The sequence below is a fragment of the Protomyctophum bolini genome (assembly GCF_963924005.1).
Source record: "Protomyctophum bolini genome assembly, chromosome: 24".
Lineage (NCBI taxonomy): Eukaryota > Metazoa > Chordata > Actinopteri > Myctophiformes > Myctophidae > Protomyctophum > Protomyctophum bolini.
Window position 1 is genome coordinate 9,453,923 of NC_137885.1, and position 18,308 is coordinate 9,472,230.

General features: G+C 41.5%; 1 protein-coding gene across 3 annotated transcripts in view; it reads right to left on the reverse strand.

Moving 5' to 3' along the window:
- The window catches only part of LOC308311668 (vang-like protein 1), a 106,364-nt gene that overhangs the window by 22,482 nt on the left and 65,574 nt on the right, over positions 1 to 18,308 (reverse strand). For all 3 annotated transcript variants that reach the window (XM_080758455.1, XM_080758456.1, XM_080758454.1), the window contains 3 exons: positions 8,063 to 8,287; positions 6,601 to 6,810; positions 2,918 to 3,093 (listed from right to left, as the gene is read on the reverse strand). In XM_080758455.1, coding sequence (XP_080614581.1) covers positions 2,918 to 3,093; positions 6,601 to 6,810; positions 8,063 to 8,287 — 611 coding nt within the window. The remainder of the gene's footprint in view (positions 1 to 2,917; positions 3,094 to 6,600; positions 6,811 to 8,062; positions 8,288 to 18,308) is intronic.

Genomic DNA, 18,308 nt, shown 5'->3' on the forward strand with positions numbered 1-18,308 from the left:
TGTGATAATGAAATGCTTTAATGTGTACCACATTATATAATGTGATAATGAAATGCTTTAATGTGTACCACATTATATAATGTGATAATGAAATGCTTTAATGTGTACCACATGTATAATGTGATAATGAAATGCTTTAATGTGTACCACATTATATAATGTGATAATGAAATGCTTTAATGTGTACCACATTATATAATGTGATAATGAAATGCTTTAATGTGTACCACATGTATAATGTGATAATGAAATGCTTTAATGTGTACCACATATATAATGTGATAATGAAATGCTGTAATGTGTACCACATTATATAATGTGATAATGAAATGCTTTAATGTGTACCACATGTATAATGTGATAATGAAATGCTTTAATGTGTACCACATTATATAATGTGATAATGAAATGCTTTAATGTGTACCACATTATATAATGTGATAATGAAATGCTTTAATGTGTACCACATATATAATGTGATAATGAAATGCTTTAATGTGTACCACATTATATAATGTGATAATGAAATGCTTTAATGTGTACCACATATATAATGTGATAATGAAATGCTTTAATGTGTACCACATTATATAATGTGATAATGAAATGCTTTAATGTGTACCACATTATATAATGTGATAATGAAATGCTTTAATGTGTACCACATGTATAATGTGATAATGAAATGCTTTAATGTGTACCACATTATATAATGTGATAATGAAATGCTTTAATGTGTACCACATGTATAATGTGATAATGAAATGCTTTAATGTGTACCACATGTATAATGTGATAATGAAATGCTTTAATGTGTACCACATTATATAATGTGATAATGAAATGCTTTAATGTGTACCACATATATAATGTGATAATAGCGTCACCGCTGTTGCAGACATACTGACGTTTGAATGGGCGAACGTGAAGCACATTGTGAAGCGCATTTTACGCAGTCGTCGGACGATTAGAATAGTAAGCCTTGCAGAGCCATTTGTGGCCCATAGGGCAGAGCCCTGTGTGGCCTGTCTCCTGTTTCTATAGTGTGAGGCAGTTTCACGTACAAGTACACCCCCGGCCTGGACATTTTTGATAGTCTTTGGTAAAACTACCGTATTAGAAAAGCCACTGTACAATAATATTACACTGTAATCCATTTACACTGCAGTGACCCCACCTGGAGTGGACATACAGTATTCAAACACGGCCATGGGATTATAATTACAGTATAAACAGTCGTTTGATCCGGTGCTTGACCCAGAAAGGACGGCCATCCACAACAAACAAAGCTATCATGTTTAACCCCTTAAGCCCTACAGTATATATACTGTATGCCAAATAGGTCTACCATGAAATAGCCTGCATCTACAAGGTCACAACCACGTCACACAATGGTGACTAGTAGTAATACGGTACATAGTACAAGAGGTTTGTCCGTTTTTCTCAGTATGCTGTGGAAGTGCGCACGACGCACGTACCTACGCACGCACACCCACACACACACACACACACAAACTTTCCTGAATTGCCACTGTCTGTCTTTCCCTGTGCATTCAATCCAATCCACTTCATTTATAAAGCACATTTAACACAACAGAGTTGAAACAAAGTGCTGTACACAAGAAAAATACTACAATAGCAAGGGCAAAGCAGACAACACTGTACATAAACAGGGCAACACAATGACATAATGCAGTGGAAGCAGCAACTCTTAAAATCAGTGTGTTCAAACGCGTGAGTTTCCAGACGTGATTCATCCAACGCTTCGCTTTCTCTCTACTCTCCTTTATTCTACTCCCATCTTTCAGTTATTGTATAGTTGTAGTTCTGATATTTCCACTAATTTTGAAAAGGTTAGAAAATAGAAAATACATGGAATTTGTTCAACATGGAAAACGATTGCGGCGATGATCTAAAATGATCACAATCAGGCGACTGCTGTATGTAATAATGGGCTCTATGCACACAGAATAACTGCTTCCCAACTTCCTTCATACAGGGACCGATGATACTAAAAGTAATTAAGGCTGCAAAATATGTATGAAAATGCGCAATATCAGTATCGCAAAAGGCAACAGTGTCGTGATATATCGTGCGTGTTTTTGAAGAATGCTTAGTTTTCATTAGTACAATTATAAAATCTATACAATTATAAAATACCGGTGCCCGTCTGTAGAGCACAGAGGCGGTAACGATGGAAGTTGGAGATCCGTGCCTCATTCGGCTATGCAATACCCGGTGTACCCCGTGTCAGAGTACCCGTTCCACCGTGGGTCCGACCGACTCGACACCGGGCACTGCACACACGTGTGGAACACGTGTGTCGAATTTGAAGTCGGTGGGTCAGAGGCTTGGTGCATTTAATAATAATAATAATAATAATGAATTGCATTTTTATAGTGCTTTTCCAAGTGCTCAAAGCGCTTTACAATGATTCATTCATTCATACATTGGGAGGTGAAGCGGCGAACAGTCGACGCCAGCGACCTCACTTCCCACATTCACACCGACAGACTCATTGGAGGCAACGCAGGGTTCAGTGTCTTGCCCAAGGACACTTCGACATGTTGGACAGGGGGAGCCGGGATTCGAACCGCCGACCCAGGGATCATTGGACGACCTGCTCTACCTACTGAGCCACAGCCGCTTTGTAGGTAGACATAACCCATTTTGGGGCGGGAACCCCTTTTGGTGTTAGCATTATGTTATGCTTTCGCTATTTAAAAATAGCAGACCTGCTAGGTCTGCTATTCTTGAAAAATCAAAGAACGACTGACATACATACATGTAGAGACATAGCTTTTTCAGAAAACTGTCATTTTCAAAACAGACATTTTTAGAATCTGATCTCAGGTCAGAATGGGATAACATGCGGCGGCGTGCGGCGTGCGTGCGTGCGTCTCTCTCTCTCTCTCACCTGAGCTGGCCCAGGTTGTAGTGCCGCGACTCCCCGTCCGTGGAGCGCGTCACGCCCACGGAGTACGCGGGCTGCAGCTGGCGCAGCTCCAGCAGCACGATGGCCAGGTAGTGGATGAAGAGGAGCGCGTCCACCAGAGACACGGCGTACTGGACGATGCCCTGGTAGTTCTCGTCCTGGTGGCGGGAGGGACGGGGGCGGGGGAGGGCAAGGAAGAGAGGGGGGGGGGGAAGGGCAGGGTGATGAAACACATAATGTATAGACTGCGGTGGTGGTGGTTCACAAACCTTTTAGCCAAAAGAGAAATTAGACCCAAACTAGTGAAAATAGCAGATTTGCGTGCGTGCGTGTGCGCAGAATAAAATCAGTTATTTTAACCCCATTAACCCATTTTGACCTGAGATCAGATTCTAAAAAAAATGTCTTCTAAATCCTGACAGTTTTCTGAAAAAGCCATGTTTCTATCCGTCACTCGGTGGCGCGCTATATGAGCTTGTATAGATCTGCTATTTTTCAATAGCTAAAGCGTATAACATAATGCTATAACACCAAAAGGGGTTCCCCGCGCCCAAAATGGGTTAAAACCAGGAAAGAATCTGTTGCGATTTTAGATTTTTAGCTATAAAATTGAGTGTGTCACGATAAATAAAATAAAAACTTCACTTTGTATACCGCATCAGTGGCACAATATAGTATTTACAGCATCTGTGAATTGTTGTCATTTCAGGTCATCAATCGGATGAAATGATGGATCATGTGAAGTGAGAAACGACTTGGTCAGCATCACGCAAACTTTACACAGACACCATGTATAACAACCTGTATAACCTCTCCTCACAGACCAACATTACACAGACACCATGCAAAACAACCTGTATAACCTCTCCTCACAGACCAACGTTACAGACACCATGCAAAACAACCCTTATAACCTCTCCTCACAGACCAACATTACACAGACACCATGCAAAACAACCTGAATAACCTCTCCTCACAGACCAACATTACAGACACCATGCAAAACAACCTGTATAACCTCTCCTCACAGACCAACGTTACAGACACCATGCAAAACAACCTGTATAACATCTCCTCACAGACCAACATTACAGACACCATGCAAAACAACCTGTATAACCTCTCCTCACAGACCAACATTACACAGACACCATGCAAAACAACCCTTATAACCTCTCCTCACAGACCAACATTACACAGACACCATGCAAAACAACCTGAATAACCTCTCCTCACAGACCAACATTACACAGACACCATGCAAAACAACCTGTATAACCTCTCCTCACAGACCAACATTACACAGACACCATGCAAAACAACCTTTATAACCTCTCCTCACAGACCAACATTACACAGACACCATGCAAAACAACCTTTATAACCTCTCCTCACAGACCAACATTACACAGACACCACCTCTGCTCACAGACCAACATTACACAGACACCACCTCTCCTCACAGACCAACATTACACAGACACCATGCAAAACAACCTTTATATCTATATTTCAAACGACTTCAAGCTATCTAAACAAGATACGGTGCGTGTGTGCGTGCGTGCGTGCACGCGTGTGTGTGCGTGCGATTAAGTCAGTGTTTGTTTCAGTGAGGTTTCCCTCGAGCATTCTCGACGGGAACGCGGGATTACTAAGATTACATGACCGTATAGCGTATACATCACACAGCCGCTGTGGAACGCAAACATGTCCCTCTGAGCTCTGAAAGGCGATCTCGGGATATTGATGACTTCAGCCGAGACACCAAAAACACATGAGAAATGCAGCCTAATTGTGCACTAAGACCTATATTTAGTGCGTTACGCCGACAGCTACATTTATCTCCCATAGTTTCACACACACTACTGCCAAAAACAACACCGTCCTCTCCTCTCCGACGGTTCCCCGTGGCCAATGTGTGACACATACTGTATTCACGACTACTGTTGGTACATGTTCGGTTCGGTTTTGTGTGTGTTTTTCTGTTTGTTTTGTTTTGAAAAAAACATTTTTCTTTTAATTGATCACAAAGAAAAGCCTGAATATGAATAAATACCGATGAGAGAGCGGCTCCCGAGCCTTTTCAGCTTGAGACGTGTGGTGTATCGCTGATTCCCTGCCCTATTTCTGAGGCATTGTTGGATTTGAAAGTTCCTTTGAGAAGTTTCAAAAGGATTAATCTTAGATGTAGTGAGTCCACCACCTGCACATGTTTGGATATGTACTAGCCTTTGTTCATGCCTATATATTTATTATTTTTTGTTTATATTTTGTACATTGTGTAATTTGCCCTGCCACTAAAAGATTAGCACTTTGGTGATTTGTTGTTTTTTATTTCATAGGTACTTTGAGGTGTACCGTGGATGTTTTATTTGCTGCTATAATGTGACATAATACGATTGAAGTGTAATTTTATTTCTGCTTCTTGGCCAGTTCACACTTGTAAAAGAGACACAGTCAATGTGTTTTTACTGGTTAAATACAATTGTGAGCTTGGCTATTTCGATGATCTTTGAAAAATTCCTGAAAGTCTTTTGAAAAACTCTATCTTATAAATAATTAAATGCATTTTCCTTTTACAGTTACAGCAGTACAGTTGTAGGGAAAGCGACCCATAAGAAGTAACCCACAACCCATCTTGACCTACTGTACACAAGAAACACAGCTGCTGTACAATGATTGTGATTGATTATGAGACAATATCCCTTTCTTGGAAGGCTCGTTATGTGCTTGGTGTGCACCTTTGTGTTACTGCACTGTACCGCTTGCCTCTTCGCTACTGTTAACACTTGTTTTCCCCCCCAGGGGATCAATGAAAAATGAAAGTGAAATCTAATCTAATCTGTTACCCACCCCAACCCCACTGTTTGGCCCATGAATGATGCACTCCTCCGGAAAGCTGCGAGCATTTTGGCATCTCCTGGACATATTTTAGCAGATGGAGAGTCGTTTTTAGTGTTTTTAGCCACTATAGCAACACTAACCATAGTTATTAATCGTTCACCCCCCCCTCGAGTCGACAATACAACTTTTAAAGGCTGTGAAGATGTTTACCTTACTGTATCTGTACCTCGTTATTGAGATTGTTTAGCTATTGATTTTCAGATAAACCGTTTCATATCGATAAAGTACATCAATTGACGGAGAATTCCGACAAAGGCAGACAATGGTTTGATTGACGGAATACTCCGTCAAAGGCAGCTAAATTGGTAACAGCACCCACTTATCCCGATAGTCAGTATGGGTAAAAGGCGAGGGGAGGAGGAGCCACCTCTCCTGATAGTCAGTATGGGTAAAAGGCGAGGGGAGGAGGAGCCACCTCTCCTGATAGTCAGTATGGGTCAGAGCCTTAGATATAGACAGAGTTACGCGAACTGTGTTCACTTCATGGGGCTTCAGTCCAATGGCGGCTCTTACGTATTGAGCGCGGGACAACCAACTGGGCCAAGTCCTGGACCGGAAGTAGGCAGAAATGCAGTTGTCATGTTGCACACATGCTTAAAATAGCTCTCGTTTGCGCCGCCCTCGTTGAAAACAATGTATCTCCAACTCCAGCTTGTGTCAGTTCAGGCTGCATGAACAGCGCTCGGTTAAAAGGCGAGGGGGGGGGGGGGGGGGGGGGGGGGGGAGGAGGGTGATTCGGGGGCCGCTCGCTCTGGACTCACCTGCGAGTCGAGGATCCTCACTCCATAGAACAGCCAGTAGGAGACGACGAACAGCAGCACCAGCACGGCCAGCAGGGCGCGGAACACGAAGACGCGCGGCAGGCCGGCGGAGCGCGGCGGCCGGAAGAACAGCGCCCACACGGCCAGCAGCAGGATGAGCAGCTTGAAGGCCACGGAGATGAAGAGGCCCTCGCACGCCGTGCCGCACGGCTGCAGAAGTACATATAGATATGAGAGGGTTTGTTTTTAAAATGATTAACTCATTTATTGCTACTAGCTGTTAGCATAAACACCAGCTCCAGTTGCCAGCGCATACGTCCACTTTAAATAGACAGTGTTTGCGTCGACGTACGAATATATACGGACTTGGGAAAGAAATAATTAAAGTGTCCTACAGCAGTGGTTCCCAAACTTTTTCATGTCAAGGACCCCCAAATTGACACTTATCATGCCTGCGGACCCCAATTTGAAAAGACATAAGAGAAGAGAGAAGAGAAAGATTTTTACGGCTCTAGCAGTGATTCTCAACCACTGTAATGGACCGAGGACCCTCAGTTTGACATGCAATTATTCTACGGACCCCCGTTAAATGGCATTTCTATCTCTGCGACCCCAATTTATATTGTAAAAATCTGTGTTAATTTAACTCAGATTTTCTCAACTCTTTATTTTTCTTTCTTTTACATCATGGTACAGTGGACTAGTGGAAAACTAAATTAAACTCATCCTTACAACTCCCCAGGTCACAAAGAACACCAGAATATCTGCCCACCTCGACGCAACATAGGGCATTATGTTATACTTTTGTTTAGCTATTGAAAAATAACAGATCTACAAGCTCATATAGGTGCCGCGCTACGAGCTTGTAGATCTGCTATTTTTGAAAAAATCTTGCAAATGTGGTGCAAATCTTTGAATATATTATATTCTTTCACAGCAAACATTTTTTTAATGTCAAATCTTTTGCTTCTGGAGGGTCACTGGAACAACATATTTTCAGATGGGCGGGGGGGGGGGGGTCGGCGGCCAATTACATAATAATTTCTGGGGGTCCTTGACATGAAAATGTTTGAGAACGGACATAGAAACATAGGGTTTTTTTTTCAAGAAACTGTCATGAAGTACATTTCGGTAGATCTTAAAGGTAAAGTAAGTGATTTCACTTAATTCAAATATCACTTATTTTTTTGTTTTGTTGTGAAAAACCTTAAGTTTCGTTTTTTACTCTCTATCCTGATTGGACGAAGGCTTAGGTCCCACAGCCAAAAACGAAACCTAAGGTTTTTTGAGTGAAATCACTTACTCTACCTTTAAGCTCCATTCACACCAAAGAAGCTATATAGCTTCTGCTTTAGCTTCGTGGTCCCATGTCATCTCTATGCAGAGCAGCTTTTGCGTTTTGAAGCTTATGGAATGAACAGCTTTCTTTTCTCCTCAAAACTTTAGAGGGGTTATTATTAACCTGCAGCTTGTCGGGCCACAGCACGTGCGGCAGCGCCAGGAAGGCGAGCGGCGTGAGGAACACCAGCGCGCCCAAGATGGCCGCCAGCGTCAGCGCGAAGTAGCGGCGGCACTCCAAGCCCACGCTGTCCTCCAGGTCCTTGGTGATGCGCACGATGTCCTCCTGCGAGAGGCTGTGCTCCGACGTGCCCGTGACCGCCGTGGTGGTCTCGCCCCAGTTGTCATCCTGGAAAAAGGAAGAATGAGTTTACCATAATACAATTTATAATGAAAAAAATGTACAATTACAGTTTAGGCATTTAGCAGAACATTCATCCAGAGCGACAGTAATCACATACAGTACTTAGAATGCATCTAAATTGAAAAAGCATGCAGCACTCTTTCCAAAAATTAAAGGTATATTCAGTGATTTCACTTAATTCAAATATCACTTATTTTTTTGGTTTTGTTGTGATAATCCACTCTACTATAGAGTGTGCTGACCATATAAGGAGTTCCTCCCTGTCCCCAGTTAACCCCTGGGGGTCAAAAAACCTTAGGTTTCGTTTTTGACTCTCTATCCTGATTGGATGAAAGGCTTAGGTGCCAGCCAAAAAAGTTTTTTTGAGTGAAATTTGAGTGAAAATAAACCTTTAAGACTTTAACACTAAAAAGTCAGCGTTCTCAAACTTCTCAAATAAACATGAGAAATTGCATCTGGAGCCAGTCTCGCATCTTTTATTTTGGAGGGCCGGCTTTTTTCCATTTAGTTGGCTTACGAGTTACGTTATTTTCAAAGCCGAGCACCCACACTGCCTTAAACAATGGGCAGTTTCCAGAGGAAGTGCACCCGTTTCTTAGAATGCAGTGAGACAGTGTAGTTACTACACAGTTTCCGACACTGTAGTACCTCAGGAAACTATAGGATACCAGGTAAACAATGACCCTATACCATTGGTTTAAATAACATCAAAATTACATTATTAACGGTGTGATCAAGAAAGACAAAAAAACACACCCGTGTGAAGTGAGGGGCGCTCATATCATCGTGCATCCTCATGCATCATCTCATACTGGCCAATCAGAATTCTGAATGCCTGTTGCCACAAATTTTGGCGGACATTTGACCTAATTTCTCATTTCATTGTCGATGGCAAATATGAGACGTGTGGGGACGAGATGACGTAAGGTTTCACCTTCATTGTCAACGGCCTAAATGTTACGTTTGTGTTGCGGACATTTTGTGGGGACAAAAGCTGTACATAGGAGGGGCTATAGCGCCACTCTAAAACCAAGGAACATAAACGTGAGAACGAGTGACCAAGAACCGTCTGAAATATGGTAGCCTATAGGGCTTTATATATACTTGGTCCCCTTCTAGGCCATTTCTCTTCACTGAAAATTGGGACAAACGTTGTGAGATTGTAGATAATGCAAATGTCTCCCAAACGTCCGCCCCCCCAGAAAAGGGACGCTAGAGTTATATGCCTTTTAAGAGACACCATTACCATTTTCAACGTCACGTCTATGCAAGCGCATGCCAGGCTGGTGCTTTCCCCATCAAATTCATCATGGAAAATGTAAGAACACAGAGAACGGCTGAGACAGACGGGGGAATTTCCTCTGTCAACATGGGCAAAATTTGTTTTTTTTTAAAACTATTGATAATCATTTAACCACTTAAACCCTAGAACGGTATATATATAGTTCGTCGACTTTTTCCCCACTCTACACCAAATCTCTTTGACGAAAACAGCCTATATATCTATAAGCAGATTTGCCATTTTCGGTTGAATGTTGGCTTATTTTGACATGCCCCAGAATAGAGATGCCAGAGTTTAAGTGGGTAAGTGCATCAGGAACGAATACTCAAACGAGGACAGGAACGAGGGGAGAAAGATGTGTTTTTTTGTGTGATTTGTTCGTCTAAAAAGCCCTCCAGACAAGGCATTAATCACATTTGGGCGGGTCAGGTGATGCACAGAGATATGGTTTGGGTCAGAGAGGGCCACTTTGCTCAAGGGTACATTCATGAAGAGATGCTATCAGAGAGGGCGAGGCAAAGACACACAAAGTGAAACGGATAAGATTTGTCTTTTTTTCCCCACTCCATCTGATATAGTATCCGACAGCTGAATAAAATAATAAAGCCTAAATAAATATTTTGATTTTTTTTTTTTTTTATCTGATCGTTGCTCCGAGCGACTGACTGACGGATATCTGAATGAAGAACAGGGCCCCCAAGTGAACGTTTTCCAACAGGTGGTTCAGGACCCAGTGGCGAAGGAACGGTGCATCTTTTTAGGGTCACGCGCAAAGAACAACTCGGGCGAACATGCTGGTATTTTGATATGTCGGTGTTGAGACTTCAGAAAAAAACAGATTTGGAAGCACAAAAAGCGGTCAGGCCAGGGGATCCCACACTTTTCCATGCCAAATAGTGCTCTCCCACTATTTTTTTAAATGGATTAAAAGAGAAATGAATAAATAAAATAATGTTTCAAACCCACTGAGCTAGAATTCTAGATCATAGAATTTTCCCAAAAGGTTCCCCAATTAGGGGTCCACCCAGAGACGTCACAACATCATCACACCCCATTTCTGTTTCCACTGAAACGTCAACCCAGCCAGCAAGGGGGGATGAGAGAGAGAGAGAGAGAGAGAGAGAGAGAGAGAGAGAGAGAGAGAGAGAGAGAGAGAGAGAGAGAGAGAGAGAGAGACAGAGAGAGAGAGAGAGAGAGAGAGAGAGAGAGAGAGAGAGAGAGAGAGGGGGGAAGAGAGAAAAGGAACAGCAAGTGAAAAAAGTAAACAGAGTGGCCTGCCAACTGGGCTATGCTGACTAGTGTGTTTGACTGCATCCGCAGATAATGAAGGTCGCTGGTGTCACAGCAAAGCCGTTACAACAACAGGGAAAAGAGCCCTTTCCTCCTTCGCAGTTGCAGTCATCAGTCACATGCAGCAGCTGATGCAACCCAATGCAACACAGCAAAATGCAACACGGTAACACCACACAGACAGACAAGACAAGACAGACAAGACACATGCTTCTATCCAAGGGCTTTTGTGCAGATCAGCATGCAGTGGTGGACGTAGAGGCCCGTCCCTCTGAAAAGATGCTTTCTGTCTGTGTGGGTTTGCCTCCCAGCAGTGCTTGTAATACACTACATATAGGCTCCAGTAAGGCCTGCCACTAACCCAAACATCCGGAGAATCCCTCCCCGGAGTCTCTTTTCGTCCTCCACGTCGCAGTTCCGTGGACCTCTAATGTTTAACCCACAATTGACTGCCGAGTGTGACCAGGCCTCTTCATGGAGCCCATCAGAAGTGTGACAAGGTCACATTTATTTCCTTGCACACAGTAGTGACTTTGTTAAACAAAATGTCTACAAAATGTCTTTTAAATCCAGTTTACATCCAAATACAGTTTTCTGAAAAAACGCTGATGTTTCTATGTCAGTGGTTCTCAAACATTTTCATGTCATGAAGGACCCCCCAAAAATATATGTAATTGGCCGTAATTTGAGTTAAAAACTTTCGTCGTGAAAGAATATATATTGGATTTGCCCCACATTTTCAAGATTTTTCAAAAATAGCAGACCTAGAAGTTCATATAGCGAGCTTGTAGATCTGCTACTTTTCAACAGCTAAAACATAACATAATTATGCTTATTTTAAATGCTTAAAATACCAAAAAGGGGTTCCTGCCCAAAATGGGTTAATTTCCTTGCACACTGGACTGGAGTGACTCTTTATTTACTTGCATACAGTGACTTCCTGTTGACAACTTGCTGTACTGCTGCTCTACTTTGATAAAATATGTTTTTTATCAGTGTTCATTCAAATGAATATAAAATGTGTTTTTATCAGTGTTCAGTCAAATGAATATAAAGTATGTTTTTATCAGTGTTCAGTCAAAGGAATATAAAATATGTTTTTATCAGTGTTCAGTCAAATGTCAGTAAGCAAAAACGCGTAACGCAGTCGAGTTGTGCAATCAAAGAAGCGATGGCATCAAGTCATGTTGAATAATCACAATTACATACATAATTTAAGCCTATAGCCATATTTAATCTCAAACCAATTAAGAGATTTAGTATTCGAGGCCATCGTATACTCTCTTAGCTCATATACTCTTATAGCTCTTCCCAAAAATACGACACACAAACACAGATTTAATCTTCTTTCCAATTCAGAGCTTAGCATCAATGAGCTCAGTCACTAAAATAGGCTGCTTTGGGGGAATGAGAAAGGGTTCACATTGTGGTCAATCCAGGCTAACTGGTGTGTGTGTGTGTGTGTGTGTGTGTGTGTGTGTGTGTGTGTGTGTGTGTGTGTGTGTGTGTGTTGCATTGATAGTGGGCCCTCTGGGCCAGCGGGTTAAAAAAGCAGCACAAACACATCCAACAGAGAATAAAGGGAGACCTTCCTCGACCGCACGCTTAAATGAGTCACCATATCTCTCATTGGTGCCAAGACACACTCCTTTGTACTGTAATATAGTATGAACTCAAATCATTCCACACAGCACTGAACCAGTGAACCTAGAAAATATATGTTGTTCTACACGTCGAGTAAAGACTGAACCGAGAGAAAAACAGCCCTTTTTGTCTTATTGGAATGACCTACAGCTTAAATTCAAAGCCCCTTTTCGAGAACAAATAAAGGTTTGAATGAATCATTAGCCGAAGTAGTAGTGACTCTTTATTCCCCCATTCATGTTGTGTATAGTCTTTTTTTCTGTATTATTTCTCCTCAGTATACACTGTAAGTCCTAACAGTGCAAGCCTCATAAATAATATGAGTTGTTTGACCTAAAAATGCAATACACATTATATCACCTCTAACGGTATGAGTTATCAGAGCACATTTAAAACTTTAAGTGAACAATCCATATATTTTTTAATGCATTTCAATGTATAGTAGTACTCGGCACTCAAATATTAGCTGGGGCTCCGAGTGACGTCACGACGTCACGAACGTCAGTTTCCCTTCTCAAAACTGGAGAGCAGCCATTTTCTCTGAGTGCGCGAGAAAGCCCGCTCAACCAAGACAACTGAACACCAATACGGGTACGTTATTAATTGTTTTAGAACCATTTAGACCTTACTCATTCAATTGTTTCAGTTAACTTGTTGGTGTTACTTTGTGCATGTGTACATTTGTAGATTTAGCTATAGTAAAGGGTAAAGGCTACCGCCGAGTCGCGCCGTAACCTCCCGCCTCCCGTGTGTTTTTTTCAGTCCGTTTTTGTTACAGTCTGCAGGCTGTATTAAACATCACAAACGTTAATGACTATTATGCCGACATATAGATATATAGACCTTACTCATTAAATAGTTTCAGTTGTTGTGTATGTATGTGTACATTAAGTAAAGGCTCCCGAGTACCGCCTGAACAACCAGCCTCCTCCTCCCGTTAGCTTGGCAGTTGGCATGCTAGCGAATAGCGATGTTGTTTTTGTAGCAACACTGCAACAGTCTGCAGGCTGTATTAAACATCACGAACGTTAATGACTATTATGCCGACATATAGATATATAGACCTTACTCATTAAATAGTTTCATTTGTTGTGTATGTGTACATTAAAGATTCAGCCATAGTAAAGGCTTCCGAGTCCCACGGTAACAACCCCCCTCCTCCTCATCCCGTTAGTTTGGCATGCTAGCGATGTTGTTCTTGTAGCAATGTGGTCTGCAGGCTGTATTAAACATCACGAACGTTAATGACGATTATGCCGACTTTACATGTCGATGGAATTATGTCCATGGTTGTCGTCCTGTTTCAGTAAATGTATTAGTAATATTATTTAAAGTCACGCCACCAGGCTACTGTTGAAAGCACTTTTGAGTCATTCATTCATTCAATGAGTCATTTGTCTGTCCAGTGTGTAAATTCAGACAACCTTTTAATGACACAACTCTCTTTGGTCATTTAAAGGACCACTTCACCACTTTTCAACCTATCTTCATATAATGGGTCCTCATTAATCATCATGATAAAATGGCACAATTTTCTTCTGCTCAGTCTGTATCGTGGAGTCCAGGCTGTCGGCCAGCGAGGAGGAAGCCAAGGACCTCCGAGACGAGGTTCTGCGTCTGGGAGACACCGTGGTCCAGCAGAGAGAGAAGCTCAGCAACAGGCCAGGTACGGGAATTAGGGATTTTTTTTAAATATAATTTAGGTACATTTCTTTATTTAAAGGACCACTTCACCACTTTTCAACCTGTCTTCATATAATGGGTCCTCATTAATCATCATGATAAAATGGCACAATTTTCTTCTGCTCAGTCTGTATCGTGGAGTCCAGGCTGTCGGCCAGCGAGGAGGAAGCCAAGGACCTCCGAGACGAGGTTCTGCGTCTGGGAGACACCGTGGTCCAGCAGAGAGAGAAGCTCAGCAACAGGCCAGGTACGGGAATTAGGGATTTTTTTTAAATATAATTTAGGTACATTTCTTTATTTAAAGGACCACTTCACCACTTTTCAACCTGTCTTCATATAATAGATCCTCACTAATAATCATGAAAAGATGGCACGATTTTTTTCCACTCAGTCTGTGTCTCATAGGAGGGCTGCGGGCAGATTAGAAACCGTCTTCCAGTTACATCATCATTAAACAGATTTTCTTTTAAACAAGATTTTTTTACAAAAATGTTTAGATTTTCATTATCGTGAGAACGATGGCTTCCATTTTCGCATTGCAACTTTTCAGGACTAGAAAGCCTGCAGTTTCTATTAACTTGTATTCCCCATCGATGATGTAACTGAAAGACGGTTTCTGAACTGCCCACAGCCCTCCTATGAGACACAGACTGAGTAGAAAAAACTGCGCCTTTTTTTTCATGATTATTAGTGAGGATCCATTATATGAAGATAGGTTGAAAAGTGGTGACATTTAAGACGCCATGAGACGGTGGTTGGTCCATTCAAAAATTGTAACTACAGCACAAATGCTGATTCCTCCTTCAATGCCCACAAAAGTAGGGATCATGCAAATTGTGAAGTCTCTGAGTCAGAGACCAAATGCTTTAGTTGTACAGAGTGTGGCAAAGGCTTTGGTCAAATCTGTAATTTGAAAATTCACATGAGGATTCATACAGGGCAAAGGCCCTTTAGTTGTACATTTTGTACCAAAAACTTGATGAGGTGATATAATTTAACGTTGTGTTACCAGGCTTCTATTTATTTATTAATGTTTAGAGTGTCTTGTTTAGAACCCTGTTCTGATACTGTGACTTTGTGTTTAGAAAAAAATAGAAAATGATTGCAGCCTGTCTTAATTTTTAATCTCGTCTCTTTTCAGCTTGGAACCAAACAAGAACAGAAAAACAGTGTGGTATGTACATGGTCAGACAATGGCTTGGCGGTGCAAACTTTGTACTTTTTCTTTTGAGAAAAGAGCTCAGCTGCTGGAACACTACCGCTTGCATCATAGCAATGTGTCCTCAGTCAGTCGGTTGCCCTGTCTCTACAGTGACTGTGTGTGCACATTTCCATCAATTAATGCTTTGAAAACACTCTGCACAAATGTTTATTCCAATCAGAGGCCCCGCCTGCCTCTATAGGCCTATGGCCTACCGACACTGCCGGCCTTACCACATGTTTCCTCCGAGGTGGAGGATGCATGCTGGATAGTCTGCTGCACAAGGTTACTCCGTGGTGGGAAATACGATATAATACAAGAGAATGACAGCTTGGCATGCACGACTGTAACTTTTATTTTTGTAGAAGACAGGCAAACTGTAATATTGTTTATGCCGTTGGCCTGTTTATTTGTATACATGTGTAAACTTGAAACATTATTGTACTGTAAAAAGTTATCTTTCCCCTGATCTTTTTAGTATAATAGTATTTAGTTTAACACCAACACTTTACTGTATTTAGAACATCTAACCATAATACATCCAATCAAAGCAAACAGCACAAGTTTAGTTCATTTATTAGTTTGCCTCTTCTACAAAAATTAAAGTTAAAGTCGCTCGTGCCAATAATGCTGCCATTCTCTTGTACTTGTAATATGCCCCACCATGGAGTAACTTTGCGTATCGGAGGACAGTCTTGTAAGACCATAGGGGCTAGACAGGCTAGAAGGGCAGTGTCTGTAGGGTCGGTAGGCCAATCAGAGGCTGTTACCAAGTCTATGCTCGGATGTAGAATAGATATACGCTTCACCAAGTACTATGTGGATGTGTAAATAGTATGGCATATTTGCCATACTGTTTGTACTGCTAGTTATTTCTGTGATGTTACTGTATTACTGTATTCAATTCTCGAGTCCTATATTAGGATGTGCACAATTGTTCAGATTGTTAATATTTTGCACTGATAAATGCATTGCTCTGTTTTGACAAAATGTTGATTACTTGATACAAGTAACTTGTTTAATATTTTTACTTAATAAAAGTAACTTGTGTTTAAATCTAAATCTTCTGTGTTAACCTGTTTTTAATTGACTTAAATGTGTTTGTGTTTTAGAGTAAAAGCTGCTTCATTGTAATCTAAGTACCGCATCAGCCAGGTCTGGTGCATCACAGAAGCAAGGTAAGAGGGACAGCACTGGTGCTTGTTTATTAAGGTGCAAAGTACATACCAAGACTAAAGTTTAGCTGTCTTCATCAGAGTCGTAGACTCAAGATGTATACATCAAAATGAGTCTTTTTACTTTGAACCTTCAATAAAAAATGGCTTTTACAGTCAGACCTGCTCCAGTGCCATCCTTCTGTTGCTTATTATTGTATGTTAGTTTTGTAAACCTGGGTAATTCTTAGGTATAGGCAAGTTTGTAAAGCATTAATCAGTTCATCTTTAATGCTTTAGAAACTTTCCTAAAGGTAACCTATTTTAGAGTTATTCTATTGGTACTGTAAAAATATAAATATTTAGTTTTTTTAACCTAAGCAAATGAGTACATGTAACAAACATTTTTTGAGTTATCAATACTAGTTTTTATTGGTACTGTAAAAGAGAAATATCAAGTTTATATAACCTAAAAAATAGTAGTACATGTAACAAACATTTTAGAGTTATCAATACTAGATTTGTATTAGTACTTTTAAAGAGAAATATTAAGTTTATATAACTTAAAAATAGTAGTACATGTAACAAACATTTTAGAGTTATCAATACTAGATTTGTATTAGTATTTTTAAAGAGAAATATCAAGTTTATTTAACTTAAAAATTTCGATGTAATAAGTTTCACCAAAATTTTTGAGTACTATTAACTTATCAAGTTTTACAGTGTAGCTCAGGGAAGATGCCATTTCAATTCAATTGTATACGTCTAAGTTTGTACTCGTGTTATACCGTGGTTTTAGTTTTCATCAGCACACAATGCGGGGTGCGGAGCATGCCACGGCAACATTTCACGTCACAATGTACGGCTGTTACAAATTCATCTTCTTGAATCTAGCAGTATAGCTGCAGTAGTAGGATATGAGTATATGTTCGTGTGTCCGTGCATGTGTGCGTGCACATTCCGCTCGTCCGACTCTCAGCTGTGACACACACACACACACACACACACCGTCCAGCCATGTGTCTTCCTGGTTTATCTGAATCCTATAGCTCTGGGCTCCCAAGCTGACCTTTGGAGGTGGGGGGGGGGGGGGGGGGGGGGGGCTGGACAACAGCGTCATAAATACCCGCCTGTCAACGTGACTCAGTGAGAACACATCAAAACATCACGACCGACTGAGCGAACACGCCGTAAACGGAGACGAGGGAATGCAAGGCTTCCGAGCAGGGACGTGCAGAGAGTGCTAAGAGAGGGGGCAGGGTCTGAAATCCCGCAAGAGGGCACTTCTTCTGGACAAAAGATAGCACATCTACAAGCTCACAGCGCGTCGAGAGCTTGTAGATCAGCTATTTTCGAGGCGCAACACAGCACTCTTTAGCTGGTGGAGATGCAAACACATTTTGTTCAACGCAAAATACTGTGTTCAAGTTCAGGAGACTTCAGGGAAAAAAGCAATTCTCCTGAACGCTGCCTTCCTTCCTTCCGGCATGGCATGGAAAGGAAAGGAGTGGCATTTTGCATTTCTTTCACCATGTAGTAAATGCTGCATTCGTTGTCTGGAAAGGGCAGTTGTTTTTACAGACGGCTGAACAAGCCCCCCTTTGATGTCTATGTGTGCACGTCCCCATGCATGCGGTTGAGGTTGAAAAGGTGAACGGGGTCAAGGGGTGAAGTTACTCCGTCCCTGGTTTTGTTCTCGTGACGCAAGCTGACGTTTTCTCCATGTCTATACTCAGACGTATAGCCGGGTCC